The 22,901-nt window shown below is 40.2% G+C and overlaps 1 protein-coding gene across 1 annotated transcript in view; it reads left to right on the forward strand.

Moving 5' to 3' along the window:
• Positions 1–22,901, forward strand: part of uts2r2 (urotensin-2 receptor 2) — a 41,858-nt gene that overhangs the window by 7,009 nt on the left and 11,948 nt on the right. The window contains exons 5-8 of the mRNA XM_049564286.1: positions 1,769–1,833; positions 2,499–2,555; positions 4,806–4,959; positions 15,350–15,473. Coding sequence (XP_049420243.1) covers positions 1,769–1,833; positions 2,499–2,555; positions 4,806–4,959; positions 15,350–15,473 — 400 coding nt within the window. The remainder of the gene's footprint in view (positions 1–1,768; positions 1,834–2,498; positions 2,556–4,805; positions 4,960–15,349; positions 15,474–22,901) is intronic.

A 22,901-nucleotide genomic window follows, 5' to 3' on the forward strand; every position in this document is an offset into this window, starting at 1 on the left:
TGCTTGACTGAATGGTGTTTATTTAATCAGGAGCCATTCCTCCTGCTTGTTTTTTGTAGTGTTTATCTCTTTATGGGTCATTTGCTTTTATTGTTTTTACATGTTTTTACCCCTCATTAAACATTTTTGCTGACTGACTTCCAGAGTAACACATAGTTCACTTAAAAATTACCACACACAAATTCAAAATTAACTGCAGTGTGTGTTCATGGTAATGAAGGAACATGTCACCGAGTGCAAAGGAATGGCTCATTGATGTTTTTCTAGTAAATTTTGTACAACAGTGGAGCGCTATGGCACAGAGGAAGAAGATATATCAGGCTTTGATACACAGATAACACAGTTAGCAGGATCCATTCATTGTTGGTTTTTGTGTTTTCATGGGATCTGTTGATAATAAGCAGAATATAAAATACCAGCCTTATTCTTTAAAGGATGGGTCCATCTACATTCTTTTCTGTTTTTTAATGGAAAATTCCACCCAGTTGATAGCAAAAAGCTGTGACATAGCTAACAGTGCCAAAGTCCTCCCCCTTCTCACCTCCACACATGGCGTTCGCTGACAGCGCAAACATACAGAGTGAGAAAAGTGTTAGCTTGGAAGATTCAATAAAACACTGCATTTGTATTGTATGAACACATTTATAGATCAGTGGCGTAGGGTGGTCAGGACGCTCCTAGTTTGGGAAAGCAGATAGAAGTAACAGGGTAGAGAAGGTAAGCAATTTACTGCTGTAGGTGCCACATTAGTTCAGTTCCGAAGTCACACAATATCACAAACTAATGAACACATCAGAGGCAGTGGTGGACAAGCCTCCTAAAAAAAAAACCCCAAGAACCCATCAATTTAAATGTATGCTATACATTCACCGGCCATGTTATTAGCAATCCCTGTTAAATTGCTTGTTAACGCAAATAGCTAATCAGTCAATCACATGGCAGCAACTTAATGCATTAAGGCATGTAGACATGGTCAAAATGACCTGCTTCAGTTCAAATCAAGTAGCAGAATGCGGAAGAAAGGTGATTTAAGTGAACGTGGCATGGTTGTTGGTGAAGTACGATGAACTGACAACACACAAGTCTAGTAAGTATGTACAATACTGACTACAACATATACACATCACTAATACAGTCCTTCAAACACAAAGTAAGTTGTGCAAAAGTGTTGTGAGATAACAGAGTAATTCACTGTTTCTAATTCCCATCAACAGGTCTCCTTTCCCTACATAAAAAATAGCACCTGATTTATTGTCAGAATAAATATGATAGGCCAGCTGTACCACAGAAACCACCAATAAACCTAAGTCAGATATGGATTACTAGTATCAGCCTAAAAAGCCCATATTTGTAAACAACTTAGCAGCATACTGTTTACTTCATATCTCTCTGACTCCCCGCTGTAATGATCCTCTGTTGTCACTAGAAGGCAGACTGGCACAATAAGCAGAGCTCCAGCATGATGAGCTGAAGTCTGCTTGTCCCTGGCATGCCCTACCCCCTGCTCTCAGTCCGCAGCAGGCCAGGCCTTCAGCCATTAAAGGAACTGTTTATGGAGTGTTAAGACACTTAAGTGAAGGGAGGGGAAGCAACGGGAGGGGCTTCAGAGAAAATGACTTTCATTTTCTGGCTTGCGGAAAACAGAGCAGTGTCCCAAAGGAGTTAGCAAGCAATAACAAGCAAAGGACAGAGTGAAGCTGCACAAAAAGGCCGCCGAGGGAACAGCACTAGATATTGCACCAATATCTGTTTCTTTTGACCCCTGCAGGCTTCCATACTGGACCTGCACTCTGGAGCGTTGTCAATGGGCAGGCAGTTTGTGAACATCTACAGGTGGGAAAGATGCTGCCTTTTTGTGTTCTTCTCTGTCTGGGTCAACAGTATTTTTATGCCTGCAGGAATGTCATTCTGCATTATATGTACCGTTTGCAGAACCAGAATATGCAGTTAGTCATTAATCTTACTGAAGCGGGTCCCTGTGAGCTGTCTTCTTCAGGTCCAGTGACCCATACGACCCTCATTCATCACTGCCAGCAGAACCCAGCTTTATTCGGATCAGCTGTTCCTCTCTATCCCTCTCCCTCCCTCATACCTCCTGCCTTCATTCATTTCTCCCTTCAGTTCTCTCTCTCGTCCCACTGGGCAGGTGGCTGACACGGAATCCTCAGGGACCGTGTGGCAGATTTTAATCAGGAAGTGATGACGATAGCACTCCCACCCTGCTTCCTACACTTCACCCCTCACAGGGGACTTCCTCATGTGAAGCAGTCAGACGTTCACTATCTGCTGTGTTTGGACGGCTGGGTGGCACACCCGTCTGGGCAATGATGCACTGTGCCGTGCTGCGATATGTTAATTTATGCTAACAGATCCCATCTCCTCTGCTCTCTTTTCCCCTTCTGCCGCGTTTGTGCTTGTGTTTCTGTCTGTCTGCTCATGTGTCTCTGATTGGCTTTGTCTACGGTTGGAACTGTCTCTCTGTGATTGTGTGACTGCAGGTACTTTGGGGATCAGATCGGGGATGTGTTCACACAAGAGGATTTCCAGCTTTACAGGTGACTAAAGAACCTTAATTAAAGATCAGCCATGCATTTATTAGAAATTCTCAAGAGTTCTGCTTCGAAATTAGATACCTGACATTTTTTGAAAAGTGACAGAAACTCAAATGATGGTACGTTGTGCACAATGATAGCATACATAACTGCTTATTAGCATCTAATGATGTTGCTGGTCAACAAAATAGCTGTATTGATTTTTATGCCCATCATGTATACACACACCTCTTGGATGATTGAATATACACAAAAAAACCAACATTAGCACCCAAATAAAAAGATACTGATGCTGATAGCAGTGTTTGTATAGATATTACTCTTCATAAACCCTCAGCTGCTGAACTATAGTGGAGGCATCCTCTGAGTGAGTGTTGCTCACACACACGTGGACAAAATTGTTGGTACCCTTCTGTTAAAGACGGAAAAACCCACAATGGTCAGTGAAATAACTTAATAACTTGAAATAACTGACAAAAGTAATAATAAAAATGTACTGAAAATTAACTAATGAAAATCAGTCATTGTGTAACTGACCTGGACAAAAATGATGGTACCCTTAGAGAAGATTGAAAATAATTTGACCATAGGGACATTTCAACCTAAGGTGTGTCCTGTAATTAGCATCACAGGTGTCCTCAAACGTGTATTCAGTCAGTCTGGGTGAAAAGTAGTCACTGTGCTGTTTGATATCATGGTATGTACCATACTGAACATGGACCACAGAAAGGTAAGGAGAGAGCTGTCACAGGAGATTAGAAAGTAAATTATTGACAAGCATGTTAAAGGTAAAGGCTACAAGACCATCTCCAAGCAGCTTGATGTTCCTGTGACTACAGTTGCACATATTATTCAGAAGTTCAAGGTCCACAGGACTGTAGCCAACCTCCCTGGATGTGGCCGCAAGAAGAAAATTGATGACAAATTGAATTGATAATACGAATAGTAACCAAAGAACCCAGAACAACTTCCTAAGAGATTAGAGGTGAACTCCAAGGTCAAGGTACATCAGTGTCAGATTGCATCATCCGTCGCTGTTTGAGCCAAAGTGGACTGAATGGGAGACAACACCACTGTTGAAAGCAAATCATAAAAAAGCAAGACTGGAATTTGCCAAAAATGTATATTGACAAGCCACAAAGCTTCTGGGAGAATGTCATTTGGACAGAAGAGACAAAGCTGGAGCTTTTTGGCAAGTCACATCAGCTCTATGTTTGCAGATGCAAAAATGAAGCATATAAAGACAAGAACACTGTACCAACTGTGAAACATGGAGGAGGTTCAGTAATGTCCTGGGGTTGCTTTGCTGCATCTGGCACAGGGTGTCTTGAATCTGTGCAGGGTGCAATGAAATCTCAAGATTATCAAGGCATTCTGGAGTGAAATGTGCTGCCCAGTGTCAGAGAGCTTGGTCTCAGTCGCAGGTCATGGGTCCTCCAACAAACCCAAAACACACAGCTAAAAACACCCAAGAATGGCTAAGAACAAAACATCTGTAGAAGGAGCTGAAACATGCAGTCTGGAGAAGGCACCCTTCAAACCTAAGACAGCTGGGGCAGTTTGCTCATGAGGAGTGGGCCAAAATACCTGTCGACAGGTGCAGAAGTGGTGTAAACTGTATGTCAACATTATGGAAAGAATCCCTACACTGATAGACCTTTTAGTTCAAGATTAAGATCCACCTCAAAACCACCATTCCCACCAACACCATTGCCAAACCCACCAGACTCCATTTACACAAACAATAATTTTATCATTGTAAAACACACTTCATTCAAAGTCGTTGGAAACAAAATACAGCTCACAAAAGTCATTTTGGTTTATCTTTCACTGTTACAACAATCACCAACTCTGGTTTGGTTGAAGTAAGCCCTTAATTCACCCAGTTAGATGTGAAAATATGCTGGCTCTATACATGCTGAAATTACTGTTGACTTAGATGGAGTCTGGTGGGTTTGGCAATGGCGATTTTGGGTCTGTTTCTGGTTAACAAAAAGGATCTTACTCCTTAACAAGAATGTTGACCTCTGTGGGAAACCCTTTCATAAGTTGTCATACACAGTGTTACCGGATAGCCACATTACTGCCTCTCACTCAATACTGGACCAGTTTCAAGAATTGTTATTCCCATTAGTCACTGAGACACAAAAACATTGGAAAATAGGGTCTGGATTAAAATATACCAAACTTACCTTTTAAAAACTTGAGTAAAATCTTTCAATCTGACATGTTGGGTCTGTTTTTCACCGTTAGAAATGTACGCGGGCGAATCCAGACAGCTATTGCTGAGACGTTTGGTTTGGACCCAAGTCTGATGTACCTCACCAAGCCCACCTTCTTCTCCAGAATCAACAGCACGGCAGCCAAGACCCAACACGATGAGTACTGGCACCCACACATAGATAAGGTAATGCACAAAAACAGACCCCTACTACCTTTAGATGCACTGATGTGGTAGATTTGGGCTGTACGTGGGTGATAGTGTCTTCATCAAACAGACGATGTATTGGCTAGATGCAAAGCTGGATCTAATTTTTACAACTGTTACTGGGAGCAAAAAAAATCCCCAATGAAACAGAACAGATCTCATCTGCTTCATTAAATGGGCTGATGGAGGTCATCTTGATATCTTGAATGGATTGTCTGAACCTGAAAGCAAAGTTCTCAGTTTACAAGATAATCTACTTTCCAGCCTCCCCTATGTTCATGAGGTTTGGGACTGGCTGAAAGTTTTCAGATGCAAGATGCTTGTGTGCTGTAATGGAGGAGTGGTTCTGTCAAGAATTCACTCAGAACTTATCCAAGAGTTCTCTTTTTACATTTTACACCATTCCTGCTGTCTTTTGATTAACTTTGCAGTTTTGTAATCATGAAAGAAAGATGGACATTAAAAGGAATTTCCAGGCCAGGTCTGCACTAGCTTTGCTTCAGCTGGCAAAAAATTATAATGCTCGTTATTACCATGCAGTGAACTTAGCTAATGAGCAAAGTAACCACCCTTATGGAAGACCTGAAGAAGACTAACGAAGCTTGGTTTGACTTGATTGAAATATGCTTATCCTTCTTTCAAAAGGCAGGAGAATGAACATCAAATGGATACCCTAGTTAAAGTGGTTTCAGCTGTGTTAAACCTAATTATAATACTAGAGGGGTTGTGCAAAGTCACCCCTCTCTGTGATGGCACCTCTGAGTGTGGCTGTTTTTAAAAGCTGTAAACACTTTTACCTGAAAGGAACAATTCACCCCAAAATCAAAAACATAGTTTTCCTCTTACATGTAGTGCTATTTATCAGTCAAGATTGTTTTGGTGATGGTTGCAGAGTGTTGGAGATATCGGCCATAGAGATGTCTGCCTTCTCTCCAATATAATGGAACTAAATGGCTCTCGGCTTGTTCTGAGCCGGTTACTTAAGTTATTCCACAGACCTTACTGTGAGTAGTTTCGTGTAGGAACTATTTTCTTTCCATTGGACTACCGGCTAACAATATCACTGCACATAAGAAACTGTGCATCTGCTCATGGACGAGATGCTTGTGATCATGACAGTGCGAGATGTAAACATAATGGCGTCCTCTCTGTAACATTAGCTAGCTCAGTGGTGCTAGGTGAGTTAGCAGTAGATGCATGCTTCCTTCTGTGCAGTGTAGTGCGGTAGAAAGAAAATAGTTCCTACATGAAACTGCTCACAACAAGGTCTGTGAATGATCTCAAGTAGCCAGGTCATGATTTCTGGAAAGATACATCGCTCTTGATGTTTTCAAATATAATTTTTTGGGTGCTTTGAGCACCACAAGCTGAGTGCCATCTAGTTCCATTATATTAGAGAGAAGGCAGACATCTCTACGGCTGATATCTCCAACACTCAGCAACTCACGCCAAAACAATCTAGATGGATAAATAACATTACAGGTAAGAGGAAAAATCTGTATTTTTGATTTGGGGGTGAACTGTCCCTTTAACCATCACTTTAGACGTTTAGTTAGATTTAGCTGAACCAAGAAATAGTTATTCTAAAATATTTCTTGAGACAAATGATAATTCCCTTTAAGACAGAATGTCCCATGCCTCTGTTATCTTATGTTAACTGTTTACATCATACAAATTGTTCATTCTCATAAATATTCAGGGAGTGGAGCTCTTTTTGTCACTGCTTTAATCTTAGTCATTCACTTTGCACTTTGTTCGTTGTTATGAGACGTTCAAGTGGCTCTGGGATTGAGAGAAGACATTGAAGCAAGTCTCAAATAAATGGCTGTCTGGGGAGAAAAAGTTTCAATGCTGTACAACTTATTTAGTTAAAAAGTGGAAAATGAGTATGATGGGTAACTCTGAAACTGATAGGAATTCATCTGACTGGGAGTATATTTGACATTATTTAATTTTTCTTCTTATCATCTTACCAAGGCTATGAGAATGGATCATTACAATTTAGCGTAGGAGAACTGATATCCTTAAATTTTAGACTGTAGGCTCGGAGGTATTTATTGCCATTACCTGTGTAATTTGAAGCGTCTGTCACAATATTGATTTCTGTCTTCTCTCTTGCTAAATAAGAAAAATAGTGAGAGGAAAAGGAACTAATAGTCCATATTCACTTTGATTGTGGTATTTCTTGGGCTGTAGAGTGTTTGTAGTCGCCTTTCTCATATTAATATTTGTCACCTCATCCTCTCCCGCTGGCCCTCGACAGATGGAAAAATGTAATCTGAAAGGACCCACTTCTCTTCCCCATCTGTCTCTGCCACCATTTTGGGGCTAATTGGCAAACCCAACCCTCATTTAAATGTAAATGGCCTCTGACGTCTTTGGTGGTGAATTTTCTCCCCATCGATCACATAGCTGATACGGTGTCATAGCACCAGTCGTAATAAGACAGCACGGAGAGTGTGTTTTATCTCATTCGTAGCAGGGATAAACCTGCCTTGGTAATGAAACTGAATTATAGTTGCAGACACTGATGTCAAATATTTTCATTCATGACCTGGGCTTGTCGTGCTGCTGTAGTAAATATATACACCATGTTGCTGATACAGTAATCATCCCTGTGAAATAGCTTCCAGACTTTTTGATGGCATGACTTGCAACAACAGAACTTGAATCAAATTGATGCAATTTGCCTGGCTAGTTAAAATCTGAATTGAGAAAATGTATTCTGGATGTATCAACTACCGACCAATACTTTTGTCTCAGTTTTATGCTGTATTTTAGCCCTTTTTAGCACATTGTTTTGGTTGTCTGGCCCACAAACTCTGCTCTGAACAACTACATTGTCAACCACAAAAGCCCGACTACCTGCCCAGAACCACACAGTAGACAGACAAAAGGTGTTTTTGAGCCCAACAGTTCTGGAAACCCCCTAAGAGGAACTGCCCACTGGGGAGCTCCCCCAACAACAACATACCTTCAAGGGCTTCTTAATCCTCCACGTCAGCAATAGCTGTGGCCCAAGGCATTATATTTTCAGGTTGTGGGTCTGTCCATCTGTATGTACATCTGTCAATGTGTGCGTCTGTCTGTATGTCCCTTTCTCGAGAACAGGATACCTAAAGAACACCTTGAGGGAATTTTTAAAAATTTGGCTCAAACATCACCTTGGACTCAAAGAACAACTGGTTAGAATTTGGTGCTTGATGATCAAAAGACAAGGTCCCCGTGACCTCACAAAACAGGTTATTTGGCCATAACTCAAGAATTTATAAGCTAATTATTACAAAATTCCAGACAATTGTCTAATAGGGTAAAATGATGGAGTGATGACATTTTATATCCTAAAAGGTCAAAGGTCAACTTCACTGTGACATCATAATGTTCTACAAAAACACTTCTCTGGCCATTAGTTAGCATCTTATCTCAGAAACAGAAGGGGCGACATTTGGTCAGTTTCTGTTTGCATCCGCATCAACAATAAGAACTAGAGCTGAAGTGACGCACTGTAAGCTGGCCAACAGTTGGTAAAGCAACATCATTTCTGCTTTAATGAGTCAAAATTGTGTTGTATTTCCATGGTTGCACGTATACTCAGCAAAGCCCGGACCTTACCATTGGTCTGTTTGTCTGTGTTTTCTTCCATTTTTTTCATTGAACTGTTTTTTTGTGTTTTGTGTTGTCTGTTGTTTAAACAGCTAACATGATTTTATAAAAAAGAAGTTTCAGGTGCTGCATTGACTCATGTGTTTGTTGCCTGACATCAGACAAAGTTGTCAACTTTTTACACTTGGAGTGGTCAGAGGCAAATGGCAGGTCAGGCAACTGTGTTCAACCAGTGAACATACACGTGTACGTGTTGACCAGTTACTGTTCATATACATAACTAAGGGTTCCTCTCGTGCTGGGAGAGGACTTTATAGAACTGAAAAAGTTCCTCCAGTCCAAAAACAAACATCACTCAATGTTGCCAGATGTGCTCATCTGTACTTGTTAGCAACACGTTTACCATAACAGATTTATACGGGTAGGATACAGGCACTGAAGGCTTCTGCCTACACTCTAGCATACTCTGTTTAAATTGAAACTCAATATTAATTCAAAATTAATGTTGAATGTATTAGGGATGAAACAGCCACCGGTTTCACAATAAACTGCAGTAAAATTCTTGACAGTTTGTATTACTATTTCAAATTTTAATTATCATTATCAAACCCTGTTTGATTACAGTGCTTGACAAACTCATGGTAAATACTGTCAAAACAAAGTTAGCAACAGTCTGCTAGAGGCAGGCGAAGCATGCAAATGGGTTTGTTTCACTATTACTTGGTTTACAGAGTGGGGATGCAGCAGGTAAACCCAGTGATGATAATCATCATAACTTTGGTTATCATTATCATGATATTAAAATTTTCACATTGTTTCTTCCCCAGAATGTACATTTATTCCTGTGTGTCATCAGCATAATGATTACATTGTCTTGTCTTGGTTGTTATATTCAGCACTTTTGCTTAATGCTTAAAAGCCTACTGCTTCTGTCATAGTTACAGCAATGTAAATATGCAATAGTGCATATAAAATGTGGCAACAGCCTACAGTTTAGCCGACCATGCCACCTAGCTCTTTCCAGCTTCTGATTTCTGAGCCAGTCAATCATGAATCCTATTGTTTCATTGGTTGCAGATGGGTGCTGTCTTCTGCACCTGTTTCACATCCATTTACTTGTGTTAGATGGCGGTGGGATCAGGAGTAATGTAGTGTTGAATTAGAGTGTACTGCATGGCAGAAATGGCTCCCATTTGGAAGGAGAATACATAATAGCTCATTTGAAATAATATTAAGAAGCTAAGAAGTAAAACCAATTAATTTCTCATTTTATAAATGTAATAATTTGTGAAGCTCGCTGACACTGAATTAAGTTTTGTGGCTTGTGGGGTGCAGCAGGTTCGCTCTCTATTGGCCGCCTGCCACCGGTTAATGCTGTTTCAACATTATCATGTCGTACACTGTGGGCTAATCAAGCACCCCTAGCTGGCAATATATCATAATACCTTTATACAAGTATACATAATGACTCGGCGTCTTAGTCCTCGCGGCTTCTGTGTACTTTCCTTTCTCTCTCTTTTCTCCAGAGTTGTTGATGGCATGACTCCAATTTGCTGTATCACCTAGTAAATTAAAACTCAGTTTTTCATTTAATTTGTTCATAACAAATTGTACACAACCCAAAGCATCTCAGTTATCAATGAAAAGGCAGTTTTAGATAAGGGAAGCATTGAGACAGGCAGAGACACAGTCATCCAGACAGACAAACACTGCTCATTTATATGAATTAATTTGTATGTAATGTGAAAAGTTGCATATTGAACTGCTAGAACTGAGATGGAAACACTTATACATGTTGTTTGAACCAGGGTGGTTTGAAGTTGTTTCAGCGATTCATGAAACTCGGCAGTCCATTTTGTTTTTCTTTCTTTGAGGTAAGATCAAGTGAGAGCACTCTGGGTCTAAAATTACTGTTTGACTTTTTGAAAAGGCTGCCACCCTCCTTCCCCGTCAAAACTCACTCTTTGATGTTTCATTAAGGCTACACACTGTATGTCTGAGCTCACTTGGCTCTCATGGATCTGAGCATCTCTTATTAGTGCTGTTGTACTTTGTGCAGCATAAACATCTCACAGCACAGTTCATTTTGCATGAATGAATTTCGCTAAATCTTAAGATGGGGCTCCAGATTGCAGGCCTGCCTTAAGACTACAATCCATTTGAATGCATTAATAGTTGCACCAGTGCGATTTGCAAGTATGCCCACATTTTATACATCAATTTTGAATATAAAGGGGTTCTTATTAGTGCAAATACTTTTTTTTAAATAAGAAAGAAGACCAAACATTGCTACTTCCAACAAGAATCTCTGACACTGTGTCCACAAATGCAGCTGAGATGCTGCAGCGACTATAAAGTCTTGTATTACACACACATTGTGGTCAAATAGCGCAGTACATTGTACACATGAAGCACCCTTAGAGTATAAAGAATAACATCTGATGTGTGAAGTGATCACGATGCAGCACTGTAAAAGCTTTTTGGAAATTGGTGCTGTGAATGATTTAACAGAAAAGGATTGAGGGAAAAAACAGGAGTTAATCTGATCAGAGCTTTATTCTGGCCCCAAAATCAGGCCTAACCCGACATGAACCCACACAGATTCTGTCCAAGCCTGACCCAAACCCAAACATCGAGACCCTTACAGTGCAACCCGTGCCATTCATTTATGAGAACTGCTAGTTTCATGCGCCCTTGTGAAGTGCTGTTTGTGTCCAGTATGTAAGCAAATCATTACCTAAAACATTTCATTGTTTATAATGGGTTCATGCTACCACAACCTTTAAATTATTCATGACATTATACAGACAATAAGGTCTACATTCAAAAAAACAAAAACAAAACAAACAAAAAAAACACTGGAAAATTGGCGCAAATTTATCTCAGTTCAAACCTGAGGAACCTCTGAGAAATTACAGCCCAGCCCATATCCAGCGACTCGGGTTGGGGTCAGTTGGCTTCCTGCAGAAAATCAAAGCTCTAAATCTTATTGACAGCATTGAGACTTTGTGTGAACAATTTTTAGGAGCTGTATTTAAATGGGTACTCCAGCAATTTAGTGTTGTACTTCAAAATCAGTGCAGCTGAAACAGAGATATCCTGAGCATTGGATTGTACACTTCCCATAATGCAATTACAGAGCATCTATTCATTCACCCAACCTGCCTTGTGTCCACCCGCATCTTTCAAACTCCAGGCCTCTGATTTGTAACACAATAAATGTTACTCTTATCCTAAGCTGAGATAACCTCAATGGGGTTACATTTTCAGACTCCAAACCTCCCTCGGGAGCCTCAGAAAACATTAAACTGTTTTCATAGGCTGATTAGAGCTCCCCATGACGAGTAAACTGACCTTTTGTTCAGAACCCTTGCTGAGTGCCCTTTTAATAAGTCTGAACTTACAGTATTTCTCAGTCGCTTATGCTCATTTTTTAAACATTCTGAACCTTCTCTCAGCTCCAAATGATAATTGTCACAACTGTTTCATGGGACCCCACAACTCTGTACATATCTGCAAAAGGTACACACAAAATTATTATTATTATATTAAATTATTATTATACTTTATTATTTAACGAGACAGGAAGTAACCCAACATATGGATAACATTCAACCCAGCAACAGAGTTAATTTCACTCTCTAGGTTGGTTAAAAGGAACAACCCAACATATGGATAACATTCAACCCAGCAACAGAGTTAATTTCACTCTCTAGGTTGGATAAAAGGAACAACCCAACATATGGATAACATTCAACCCAGCAATAGAGTTAATTTCACTCTCTAGGTTGGTTAAAAGGAACAACCCAACATATAGATAACATTCAACCCAGCAATAGAGTTAATTTCACTCTCTAGGTTGGTTAAAAGGAACAACCCAACATATGGATAACATTCAACCCAGCAATAGAGTTAATTTCACTCTCTAGGTTGGTTAAAAGGAACAACCCAACATATAGATAACATTCAACCCAGCAGTAGAGTTAATTTCACTCTCTAGGTTGGTTAAAAGGAACAACCCAACATATGGGCTGAATGGCAAAACCCATCTGTTGGGTCAATCCAACCCAGCACGTGTTCTGTCCCATAGATGATCAGCAGTTGGGTTAAGGTTGGGTTATTTTTCAACCCAGCATTTTTTTGTGTGTAGTATCTCACCACAAACATATCATTCATGCTAGAAAAAAAAGTAGTTATTGTGTGAGTAAATTGGCTAATGCTGCAAAATATAAAGTCAATTTGTCATCACGTGAGCCATACTGGTCCAAATGTATAGATGTTTTTTCACCTTGGCAGTCAACCCTGGACATGTATCTTATATACAAATCTCTGCTCAGTTGTGCTTTGTGTTGACACTGACTGCTTACTGTACTACAGGAATGTCAGTTTTGTCGAGCTAATTGCTGTTGTATATAGCGCACTGAGCTCCGTAGTAAATAAAACTAGTCCATACCCACTGAGTACAGCATACCATACCATGACTTAGTCATACCAAAAATTAGGAAAAAAAACAACAACATTGGTCCACAGGGGGAGCCACAGCGATCGGTTGCATTTTAGCCATTTTTAAACATTTCTCTGTTGTTATAGCGCCACCCAGTTGCCAATTAGAGTTAAATTTCTCCAGTCACCTTGAGGCGTCCTGTTCTACATATCTACCAAGTTTAGTAAAAATCGATAGTGGTTAGGCCTAGATAAGAAATTAGCTCTCTAGCGCCCCCATTTTGTTTGATGGGGTCAATAATGGAGGGGTCCCCTCAGATTATGTGTGGTCATATGCCTACAAAGTTGCGTGGTGATCGGTGAAACCCTTGAGATGTTATACACCTTTATGTGATGAGCCACACCCTCTGCAATATTCATTGCTTTATAGAAGCTCAGTTTTAGTAAGTTTTCCAACTTTTGCCAAGAGGGAATTTAGATATTGGTCCCTAGATTATGTTCACCCAGTTTCATGCAGATCGGTCAAACTTCCTAGGAAGAGATCGATTTTAAGTGTTTTTAACAAAAAAATCAAAATGGCGGAAAATCTATATAATCGGAAGATATGGGTTCTTGGGGCACGTTTGTTCCTCATGAGGAGAGACATCTCTGTGCAAAGTTTCATGTCTCTACGACATACGGGGCATGAGATATGCCCATTCAAAGTTTGCAATTTCAGTCGGTTGCTATAGCACCCCCTTTGGCCAATTGATGTAACATTGCTTCATTCGCATCCTCCCATGACCCTCTACCACTGTGCCAAATTTCACATGGATTGACCAAGTCAGTAAGGAGAAAAACGTGGAACAGACACACACACACACACAGAGTTGTCATCATTGTATAGTAAAGATAAGAGTGCAGCAGTAGGTAAGAGTGTACTGGGAAGTCAGTACAATACAATAGTACACAGTAAGAAGAATATGCAGTAAGTAAGTATATTTATTTATCAAGTCTATGTTAGTAGATTTGTGTAGAAATGTGTCACATGGAATGTAAACAGAAAATTCACCTTTCATCTTTCATGTAAAGTCGCACAGTGAACAGAAAATTTGCCACAAGATGACATCCATGTCAAAACCAAAACAAAGAAAAAAGGTCACCTGGGAGTTTATTTTCCAATTAAGCAGACATCATAAACATTCTATGTTATAGATATTTATGGAATATCTAAGATTTTGATAATAAAAAAGATCATTTTGCATGTGATCTCAAAGGATGAAAGAATGTTGTGAACAGTGTCACTGAGAATTAACTCATCACTTTTGATCAGCAAATCATGTGCAAGTGGTTATTGGATCTATAGCACATGGTCTAAAGTGCATGGTGCAAGTGCATTTGGTGTTTGTTTAGCTTTACTTTTGTTGGTTAAATGGTGCACAATCTCAGTGCAAAGTAAGGCGCAAGGGGCAAAGGGGTTGTATTTAGTCCCTTAATTAATCATAGGTGTGTTTTGTGCATAACATTAATTCAACCAATCAGAGTATTATCTCCAATTCCCTTTAAAACCAAGGCGCATCCACCCTGTGCACTGCTATTTATATTGCAGATTCAACAAAGTGGAGCAGCAAGCAGTTATCTGCTGAGAATAATGCAATAAGAGCGGTAATGTCACTGCAACAAATATCAGGGGACATTTAAGCAGCAAAACTAAAAACTGTAGTTATAAACCTGACAGAGGAAACAGAAGAAACTTTTAGCTTCAGAAATGATCAGTGAAGTTATGCCACTCTGTGTGTGTAAATGTGCACAATGTCTCTCTTCATGGGGAGTCAGACAGCAGCTCTTATCTGATCTCTGCCATGTTCACATTTTAGAGAATGTCATTAATAATTTCCTCATTAATGATGTCTTATTTCACTCACCTGCAACCCATTCGTGCATCCCTGTGTGTATAACAAGCAGAGTTCACGTGTTGTGAACCTGCCTTTGTAGCTCATTTTAATATCTGAATAATGTGCTCTTTAAATAGCAGGAAAATACTGCTTCACTCTGACGTTTGACCAGGTTTTAGTTAGTTGTGGCACAATTGCTTTCTGCTGCCTCAAAATAGCAATACCAAGACCAAGTATAAGACCTACACACCCAATGGCGCATGGCTGGGTTCAATTTTATTTTGCTACTCGCTCTGACGTTGGTGCTGGCTGTGGTGACATCTTTGTCAGTCTAGAGCAGTGACACATGTTCTGTGCTGTGCGCCACTTTGTGCCAGCTGTAAGATAGATAGTAAAGTTACATTTTAATGCAGATTCTGTCTTTCTCTCTTTCTCTCTTTCTCTGTCAGGTGACTTATGGCTCTTTTGACTACACCTCACTCCTGTACCTGTCTGACTACGGCTCTGACTTCACTGGAGGAAGATTTATCTTCATGGACCAAAATGGCAACCGCACAGTAGAGCCACGGGCAGGTAACCCAGCAGCTATTAAAAATCAAATTTACGTGATATAGTACTTTTACCAGCTTCAGCATCAAAGACATTGATGTTCGGCTTTCTGTAAGGCAGGATACTGTAAATCAAGACTATCCTGGCTTTGTCTATAAAAGCCCATTAATCCACACTTAAGTAAGTGATGTGAGATAGATAAAGGATTTAATTAATACAGTCATTCTAAAAATGAAATTATAATTGATGTACTAACCTGGATTATGAATGTGGAGGTGGTTTTAGTGGGCGTAATCCTTTGTAAGTGGGTAATCAGCAGCACAGACTGCTGCACAGTGAAGATGCAGGGGATTAGACTTTACCTTGCATATAGTACCCAGAGGGGTACACATAAGAGCATATTGATCTCATGTGTGTATGTATAGAATATATGGAAAATATGGGCAAGGCTGCGAGTAAAAGGATATTTTGAAGTTGCCCGTGTGAAAACCACATGGCAGAATAACCTGTACAGGGTTTCAGGGACAGTTCATGGAGTACCATGGGACTTCAGAGGCACATGTGAGGCATTTAAAAACAGGGGAATTGGATCAATTCTCTGGGGAGCTTGTGGAAAATCAGTGAAGTTTCCGAGCTGCTCACTTTAAAGGAATGTGCCAGGATGAGTTTGCCAACTTGTTTCAGACATCCATTGAACTCGCTGGTGAGTTTTCAGCTGTTTTCTTCTACTTTTGTTCTGCTATCTTGACTGTGTACTCCTTTTCAACTTTGGCAACTTTTCAGTTTCATTTTCCCCAGGGCAGAGTTTGTCTTTTAGCAAGATGAAACACAAAACACACACACCTTAACAATGTTTCTGAACTCAAAAACAGCATTGAAAGGTCATGGAAACAATCTGAGTTATTGACAGTAAGTCTTAGAAATGTGGAATTTTACAGAAAGGTCAACAGGGGACATTTTTGTGTAATTCAAATGTTATTTATATAGTGAAGCCCAAAACAGGCCCTCAGGAGCCTCGCTCTGCCTTGTATTTCAGTGAAAAAATCCCCTGCAGCCCGAAAAGCATTATGCCATTGACCACCATTGTAAAAGAGACGTCTGTGAAACTGTTGACAGGATGACTCAAACTACAAACAAGGTCAAATATGAAGCTTGGTATTGTGAATTTTTGATCCATGGAGATTTATATTTGTAAAACTGCAGCCAAACAGCCAATTTAAAATCATGTGACGTCATCACAATGTAAAGTCTATGATCCAAACGGGAACTCATGGGCGGGACCAGCGGGAGAAATACCACTGCACATATGCAGTGGGCTGCATACCCTGGATTTAAACCCAGAAGCCAAAAACCAGAAGTGGGACCAAGTCACATGTGTGCAAATTTTAGCTAGAGATCTAGAGTTTGGCCACCAAATAAGCGAACAGGTTACCTAAAAAGCCACAAATGTTTACCTTTCTGAGGAGGTTTTGCAGTGATGGAAGTGGGATGTTGTGGCGGTTGTCTCACTAATTTTTGAGCTGCAGACCTTACATACCACTGTGCTGTTGTCACTACTGTCTATGGCAATATAATTAGGGATAGACCGATATGGATTTTTTAGGGCCGATGCCGATACCGATTTTTTTCCATCACCCTTAGCCGATGACCGATTATGGACTGCCGATTTTCTTGAGCCGATATTTGGGGCCGATACTGCTTTTGCTCCCTCAATTTACATAAAAAAAATGACACAATGATAACAAATATTACAGGTCTCAGGTTTAAAATAAGAAACATTTACTGAACAGTAAAAAATACTAAAACAAGATTGAAAGTTGAGGTACAACAGGTAGAATATTATTATTATTATTATTATTATTATTATTATTATTATTATTATACATTCAAATAAAAAAAAGAGTTCAGTGCTCTTAAATCTTCCAGTAATGTCTTTATAAAATAAATACATATTTAAGCTGAAGTATAAATAAAACAACAACTACTGTACACAGTAGGATTCGCTGCATGTGTGCTGCACGGTCTTCCAGCAACACAGAGTTGCCCGTGGATGCCTGTCTGTAAATCATGCCAGGGAAAAATAAATCCGCGAACCCACGCGCGTATCGGCCGATGCCGATACAAGTAAAAAAACTCAAATATCGGCCTGATATATCGGCCGGCCGATGTATCGGTCTATCCTTAAATATAATCCTTGAATCCAAAGTCTCATTATTTTTGCCGCCTCTTAGTAGATTGCGAAATTTGCATGCATTGCACTAGAAATCGCTCAATCATGTTTCACAAACAAAACATATCTGCTCATTATTGAGAAAAATGCAAATATTTAATTTAAAAAAAGTCAAGTCTTTCCAAATCATCTGTCTAAAGTCTGTCAAGTCTCCAATCATAAATACCAAGTCAAGTCACGTCTTTTATCAGTGTTGTTCAAGAAAGTCCTCAAATGAAGTCTGACTTGAGTCACCCACTCCTGTTAGAAACATCTATGGCATCTGCACCAGGCGAGCAATTCTCATTAGACTGATCGGGCACCATCTTGGGGTCCAGTAACCAGATCCAATAATACATCCATGGCCCAAAACCATCAGCTTGTCTCAAGGGGCTTTAAAGTGTGCATAACTTACATCAACCTCTCTAAATGCCAAATTCAAATGATGAATAAGAAGTAAATAGCAGTAGCAATAGTGCTAGTAATGTATAATATGATATATATACATATAATCTGCACCCGTGTAGATAAATTGAATTAACGGTGTAGAAAAAAGCATAATAATTGGATGTCCCCTGTATAAGATATTGAGAGAATAATCATAATATCAGGGTGGACTTTACCAGAAATGGCCCAAATGGTCATAGAGTTATATATTATATCTATTATGATGTTGAGATATGAAAAAAAGCTGAATTATATTACTATTTTAACTCATTGAACCTTAGAATAACTTACAAAGGGCCTCTAAAGCCTTATACTTCAGAGGAAAACACTGCCACTACATTTAGCTGACAGATAAATGTTACTGGTTATGTTGCATATTCAGATTTTAATTGAAATACGACACATTATTATTCATCAAACTATCCAACAGGGCATGAGCATGAATGGTTGTTTGTCTGTATGTGTCAGCCCTGCGATAGTCTGTCTCCTGTCCAGGGTGTACCCTGCCTCTCGCCCGATGTCAGCTGGGATAGGCTCCAGCCCCCCCGCGACCCTCAAGAGGATGAAGCGGTTAGAAGATGAATGAATGAATGAAACTATCCAACATTATGTAAGAATTAAAAGCCTCTTCTTGAACTAACTTTCAGTAAGTTTAGGTGCATTGTACTGATAAAAGGTCTACATCTCCTGACTGCAGCACTTTCACTTTAACTTTTGCTGTGTGCTATCAATAGTTTTACTGGAGAAACAAGTTTTATGTTGGCCGACTTCTTCAACACCTGGCAACAGCCTACCAATATTTCTGGTAAGATAAAGGATGAAAATAAAGCAAGATAGTTTGTCTTGTCAAATCACCAAATTCGGCCCTTATATTAGTAATGAAAGCACAGCGTGAGCGTGAATGAAAGGCACGGAGCGATGCGTCCTTGTATTTGTAAAGAACTCCATCTAAAGTCTGACTGAAACTTAGACTAAAGCAAAGCACTCTGTAGAGGTCTAAATAAGTCACTTTCCACTCCTGAACATTTGACTGTTAATTCAGACACTTTGGTGCAGTAATGAAAAGCTTTGATCTATTTCTGCTTGTCACTGTGCTATGAGTCTGCTCTCATCAATCGATCAGCTGTGTGATCAACAGTCACAACAGCAATTACACATATTTGTTCTTCTCTGCATGAAAAATGGACATGTGGCGTGCAAAGTGTAAAAAGTGTCAGTTACATGAGTCTCACAGTCATTGTGTGAGAGTTGGCAGCCCTGACATTACAAGATTGTTCAACTCTGTTGCTGTCGCAGTGTTATGGCGTGAGATTTGCCTTGGTGTCGTGAGAGTGTGAGACTCATGCCCAATGTGTGAGAGTTAGCAACCCCGCACTAACAAGTCAGTAGGTTTGCACAGTTTATTGAAGAAAGGTATTTCTACTGGTGGCTCTTTTATCATGACTGGTTTCCATACTATGACTCTTTTATGTAGCAGTTTGTACTCCAGCAAAAGATATTTGTGCAAAAGTGGAAGTGAATCTGTTCAATATGGAAAACATCTCCTGAGGCTGTTACCTCTCCCTGACAGCCTTACTTTCACTCATCATATCTGACAGTGAGCCATCCTCTGCCGTCTCTGTTCACCTTGTCCCTTTTTTCCTCTGCCTCTCTACTCTCCTTCCCTTTATCTCACCCATTGTCCATCATCTCCTGCCCTCTAATCCAACTCTTCTGCCAGGTTTAATCAACAGCAATTCAAAAAAGCAATCCTTCACTTTCCTGGCCTGTAATTTTTCCACTTTTCCTCACGCCTCCTTTTTCCCCCCTGCGTGTCATCTCGACTCTCATCTCCATCAAACTCCCAATGTGCCAGTCAGACACAAGCCTCTTACCCAGTCAGTGAGCAACAGCGAAGCATCCTGGGCCAATGATAGTGTCCTATGATGGAGCGGTGAGGGACGTTGACTGAAGGACATATGGTAATAAAGAGTAACTGTGGCTTGCCTGCTGCGCCATCTCATGTGACAGCCATCTTGCATAAGTGAATTTAGAATAACCTCCAGACAACAGAGAGAATGGTGACACTGTGATCTTAAACCCAATGGAAGTTGCTGGGTGAAGAAGAAAAAGAGGAGGAAGGGCTGGGACAAGTGAGAAGTAAGTTCCTCCTTGATGGGTTATTAATTCTCAGTGGAGTTGGAGCACACTCAAGAATCTAAATATGGCAAACCTGTCACCACCACTGGTGAAACCCAATGACTGTGATTACACCTGTCACTGTGGTTTTTATTTAGAGAGGTGCATCAAATAGGAGACACAGCAAAACGCCATGCATAATGCATCAATAGCCCAGATCATTTATTTGTCTCTGTCAGAACACACCTCACCTCTTTGAGGAACTCTCTGTGCTGCATGCTGGGCAGTTGACTGACAGGTTTTGACTAGGTGAGAGTCTGATCCTCATATCTGGACGGATGATTAGTTCGCTGAGATAATCATGGCTGTTTGAGGCGACGGAGACGAATAAGGTGTAATTATAGCACCGGGACGACAATCAGGACTTGGCTGTCAGAGAGAGCAAATGTCAAGAATGTATTGATAGTGAGCACCGGGGGGTGGGGGTGGGGGGGGAGCGTTGTTCAAGTTGTGGAGGAAGTACGGAGGAGGAAAAAGAGTGGAGGATTAGAGGAGAGGTAGAGAGATGACTGATGGATTTACTGAATGTGAAAGCGTCCCCTATAGGGCATGGAGAGGGACAGTATGGAGGATGTCCACAGACAGAAAATATCTGGGGGATAGATATTTGATAGAGAGATAGGGTGTTTGGCCTGGAAAGGCAGATACAAACAGAGCACTGGAAGGACAGACAGTAAAAAAGGCATGTCTGCCATTCAGAGGAGCCAATAGGGGTTAACCTGCCAGCTTAGACAACCACAGGGGAATTAGATAATCTCAGCTGGGCTGCTGCCTTAAAACCATCAGTTTGACCTTGGTGGCTGCACTTCTGCAAACATAGAAACGCTTAATATAAAAATAAATGACTGGAGTAGTTCTTGGTTCATAAAAGGGATAATTCCTGTTTCACAAGGTGCTGTATGTGCATGTGTTATTAAAATTAGAGTTACAATTATTTTTTTTTTCTTGTAAGTAAATCTCATTCTCATTCTAATATTGTACTTGGGGGAATCAAAGGAGAATGAAAGGTTAGAGTTGAATGTGAAAAATCAAAAGTCCTTAGTATGGACCTTCAAAGATCAAATGCTACAAAAGCTTGATCCTAATGCTTACTGTAATGCAACCAGTGGCATCTTTTTGTTTGACCCTCCCTGCCTGGTAAATGCCCATGTGTTTTAAGAAAACTGGATACACGTTCTAAGATGGGGTTTAATCCCATGTAAGTTGCTTGGCAGTCAACACAATCAAATCAATCAACACAGAGCATGCTGATAAGGGACCTTCTCTGGTCAAGCCACTTGACCTAAGCCACACCCCCCTCCACTCACTTGGACAAACTATCAACATTCAGTGACCGGCGCTATGGCAGGTGTCACAGTACACGGCATTTGGCAGGAGGCAATTGATGACTTTTGGGGACATAACGATCAGATGTCATTGAAAAGTAACCAAAAGGGCCTAAACAATGCATTGGAGTGATATATTAATCATTTTATTGTTGAGAAGGTCGATGAAAAGCTTAAATTACCAGCCAAAATTTACAGGTCACAGTGTAAGTGTGATAAACCACATCTTGTTGCCGTACCCATCAAAGACAACAAGATAGAGGATCAGCATTGTTCCACTGAAGTTAATGTTTTTGGCTCAGAATATGAGAAAAGGATAACGGCCTTTTTACCATCTTTACTAAGAGTGTCTCTCCGTTAGTTTGGTGTTACAGTATTTACATTGAATCATTCAGCATAACGTTTGCCAACCTTTGTTATCTCTGCGATTACAGATAAATTAATGAAGCTAAGCTCCAGAAGTTAACAGTAGTTTAACTAGAGCCCTTTGGACAACAGCTAACAAAGATGTACGATCACCAAAGTACAAAACTAGAACAAAATAGGCTAATGAACTCCCAGCAAACAAGGTGACATGATGAACAACGCAGCTAGGAGCTAACGTTAGGCTAGCTTTAGCTAACGTTAGCTAGAGATGTTAAAGATAGCCTTATATTTCTTTCCAGCAAAGTGACAATAAGTTGCCTCAAACACGATGTTGACTTACCTTAAAGGGATAGTGCACCCAAAAATGAAAATTCAGCCATTATCTACTCACCCTCATGCTGAGGAACGCTCTGGTGAAGTTTTAGAGTCCTCACATCCCTTGCGGAGATCGGCGGGGGAGCTAATGGCTGACGGCGCCCCAGACTAATGTCCAAGAACACAAAATTGAAACCACAAACTATCTCCAACATGCCCATCCGTAGTGATCCAAGTGTCCTCAAGCCCCGACGTAAAAAGTTGTTTTGAAAAACGTCATATGAACTCTGTTTTTAGCCTCACTGTAGCCTGTAGCTCTGACTGCTTCTCTGTGCATTTTTAAACTTCAAATCTCCGAAAAAGCTCGTAAAACCAAACAAAACTGACTTTCTGTGTAATTTAGGTGAGGTTCATTTCTTGTTTTAGTGTCCTGTAAATGAAGACATTATGGACGTATTTTTAGTAAATAACCTTTATTTATGTTTGTTTCTTTTGGTTGGATTTACATGAAAATTTGGTTTTGTTCCAGAAGGGGAAACTTTTTATGGCAGAATTTCTTTGCCGGTCCTGGGATAGAAGGCAGAGTATTTTGCTTGAGGACTGAGCAGTAAA

The sequence above is a fragment of the Epinephelus fuscoguttatus genome, linkage group LG20 (assembly GCF_011397635.1).
Source record: "Epinephelus fuscoguttatus linkage group LG20, E.fuscoguttatus.final_Chr_v1".
Lineage (NCBI taxonomy): Eukaryota > Metazoa > Chordata > Actinopteri > Perciformes > Serranidae > Epinephelus > Epinephelus fuscoguttatus.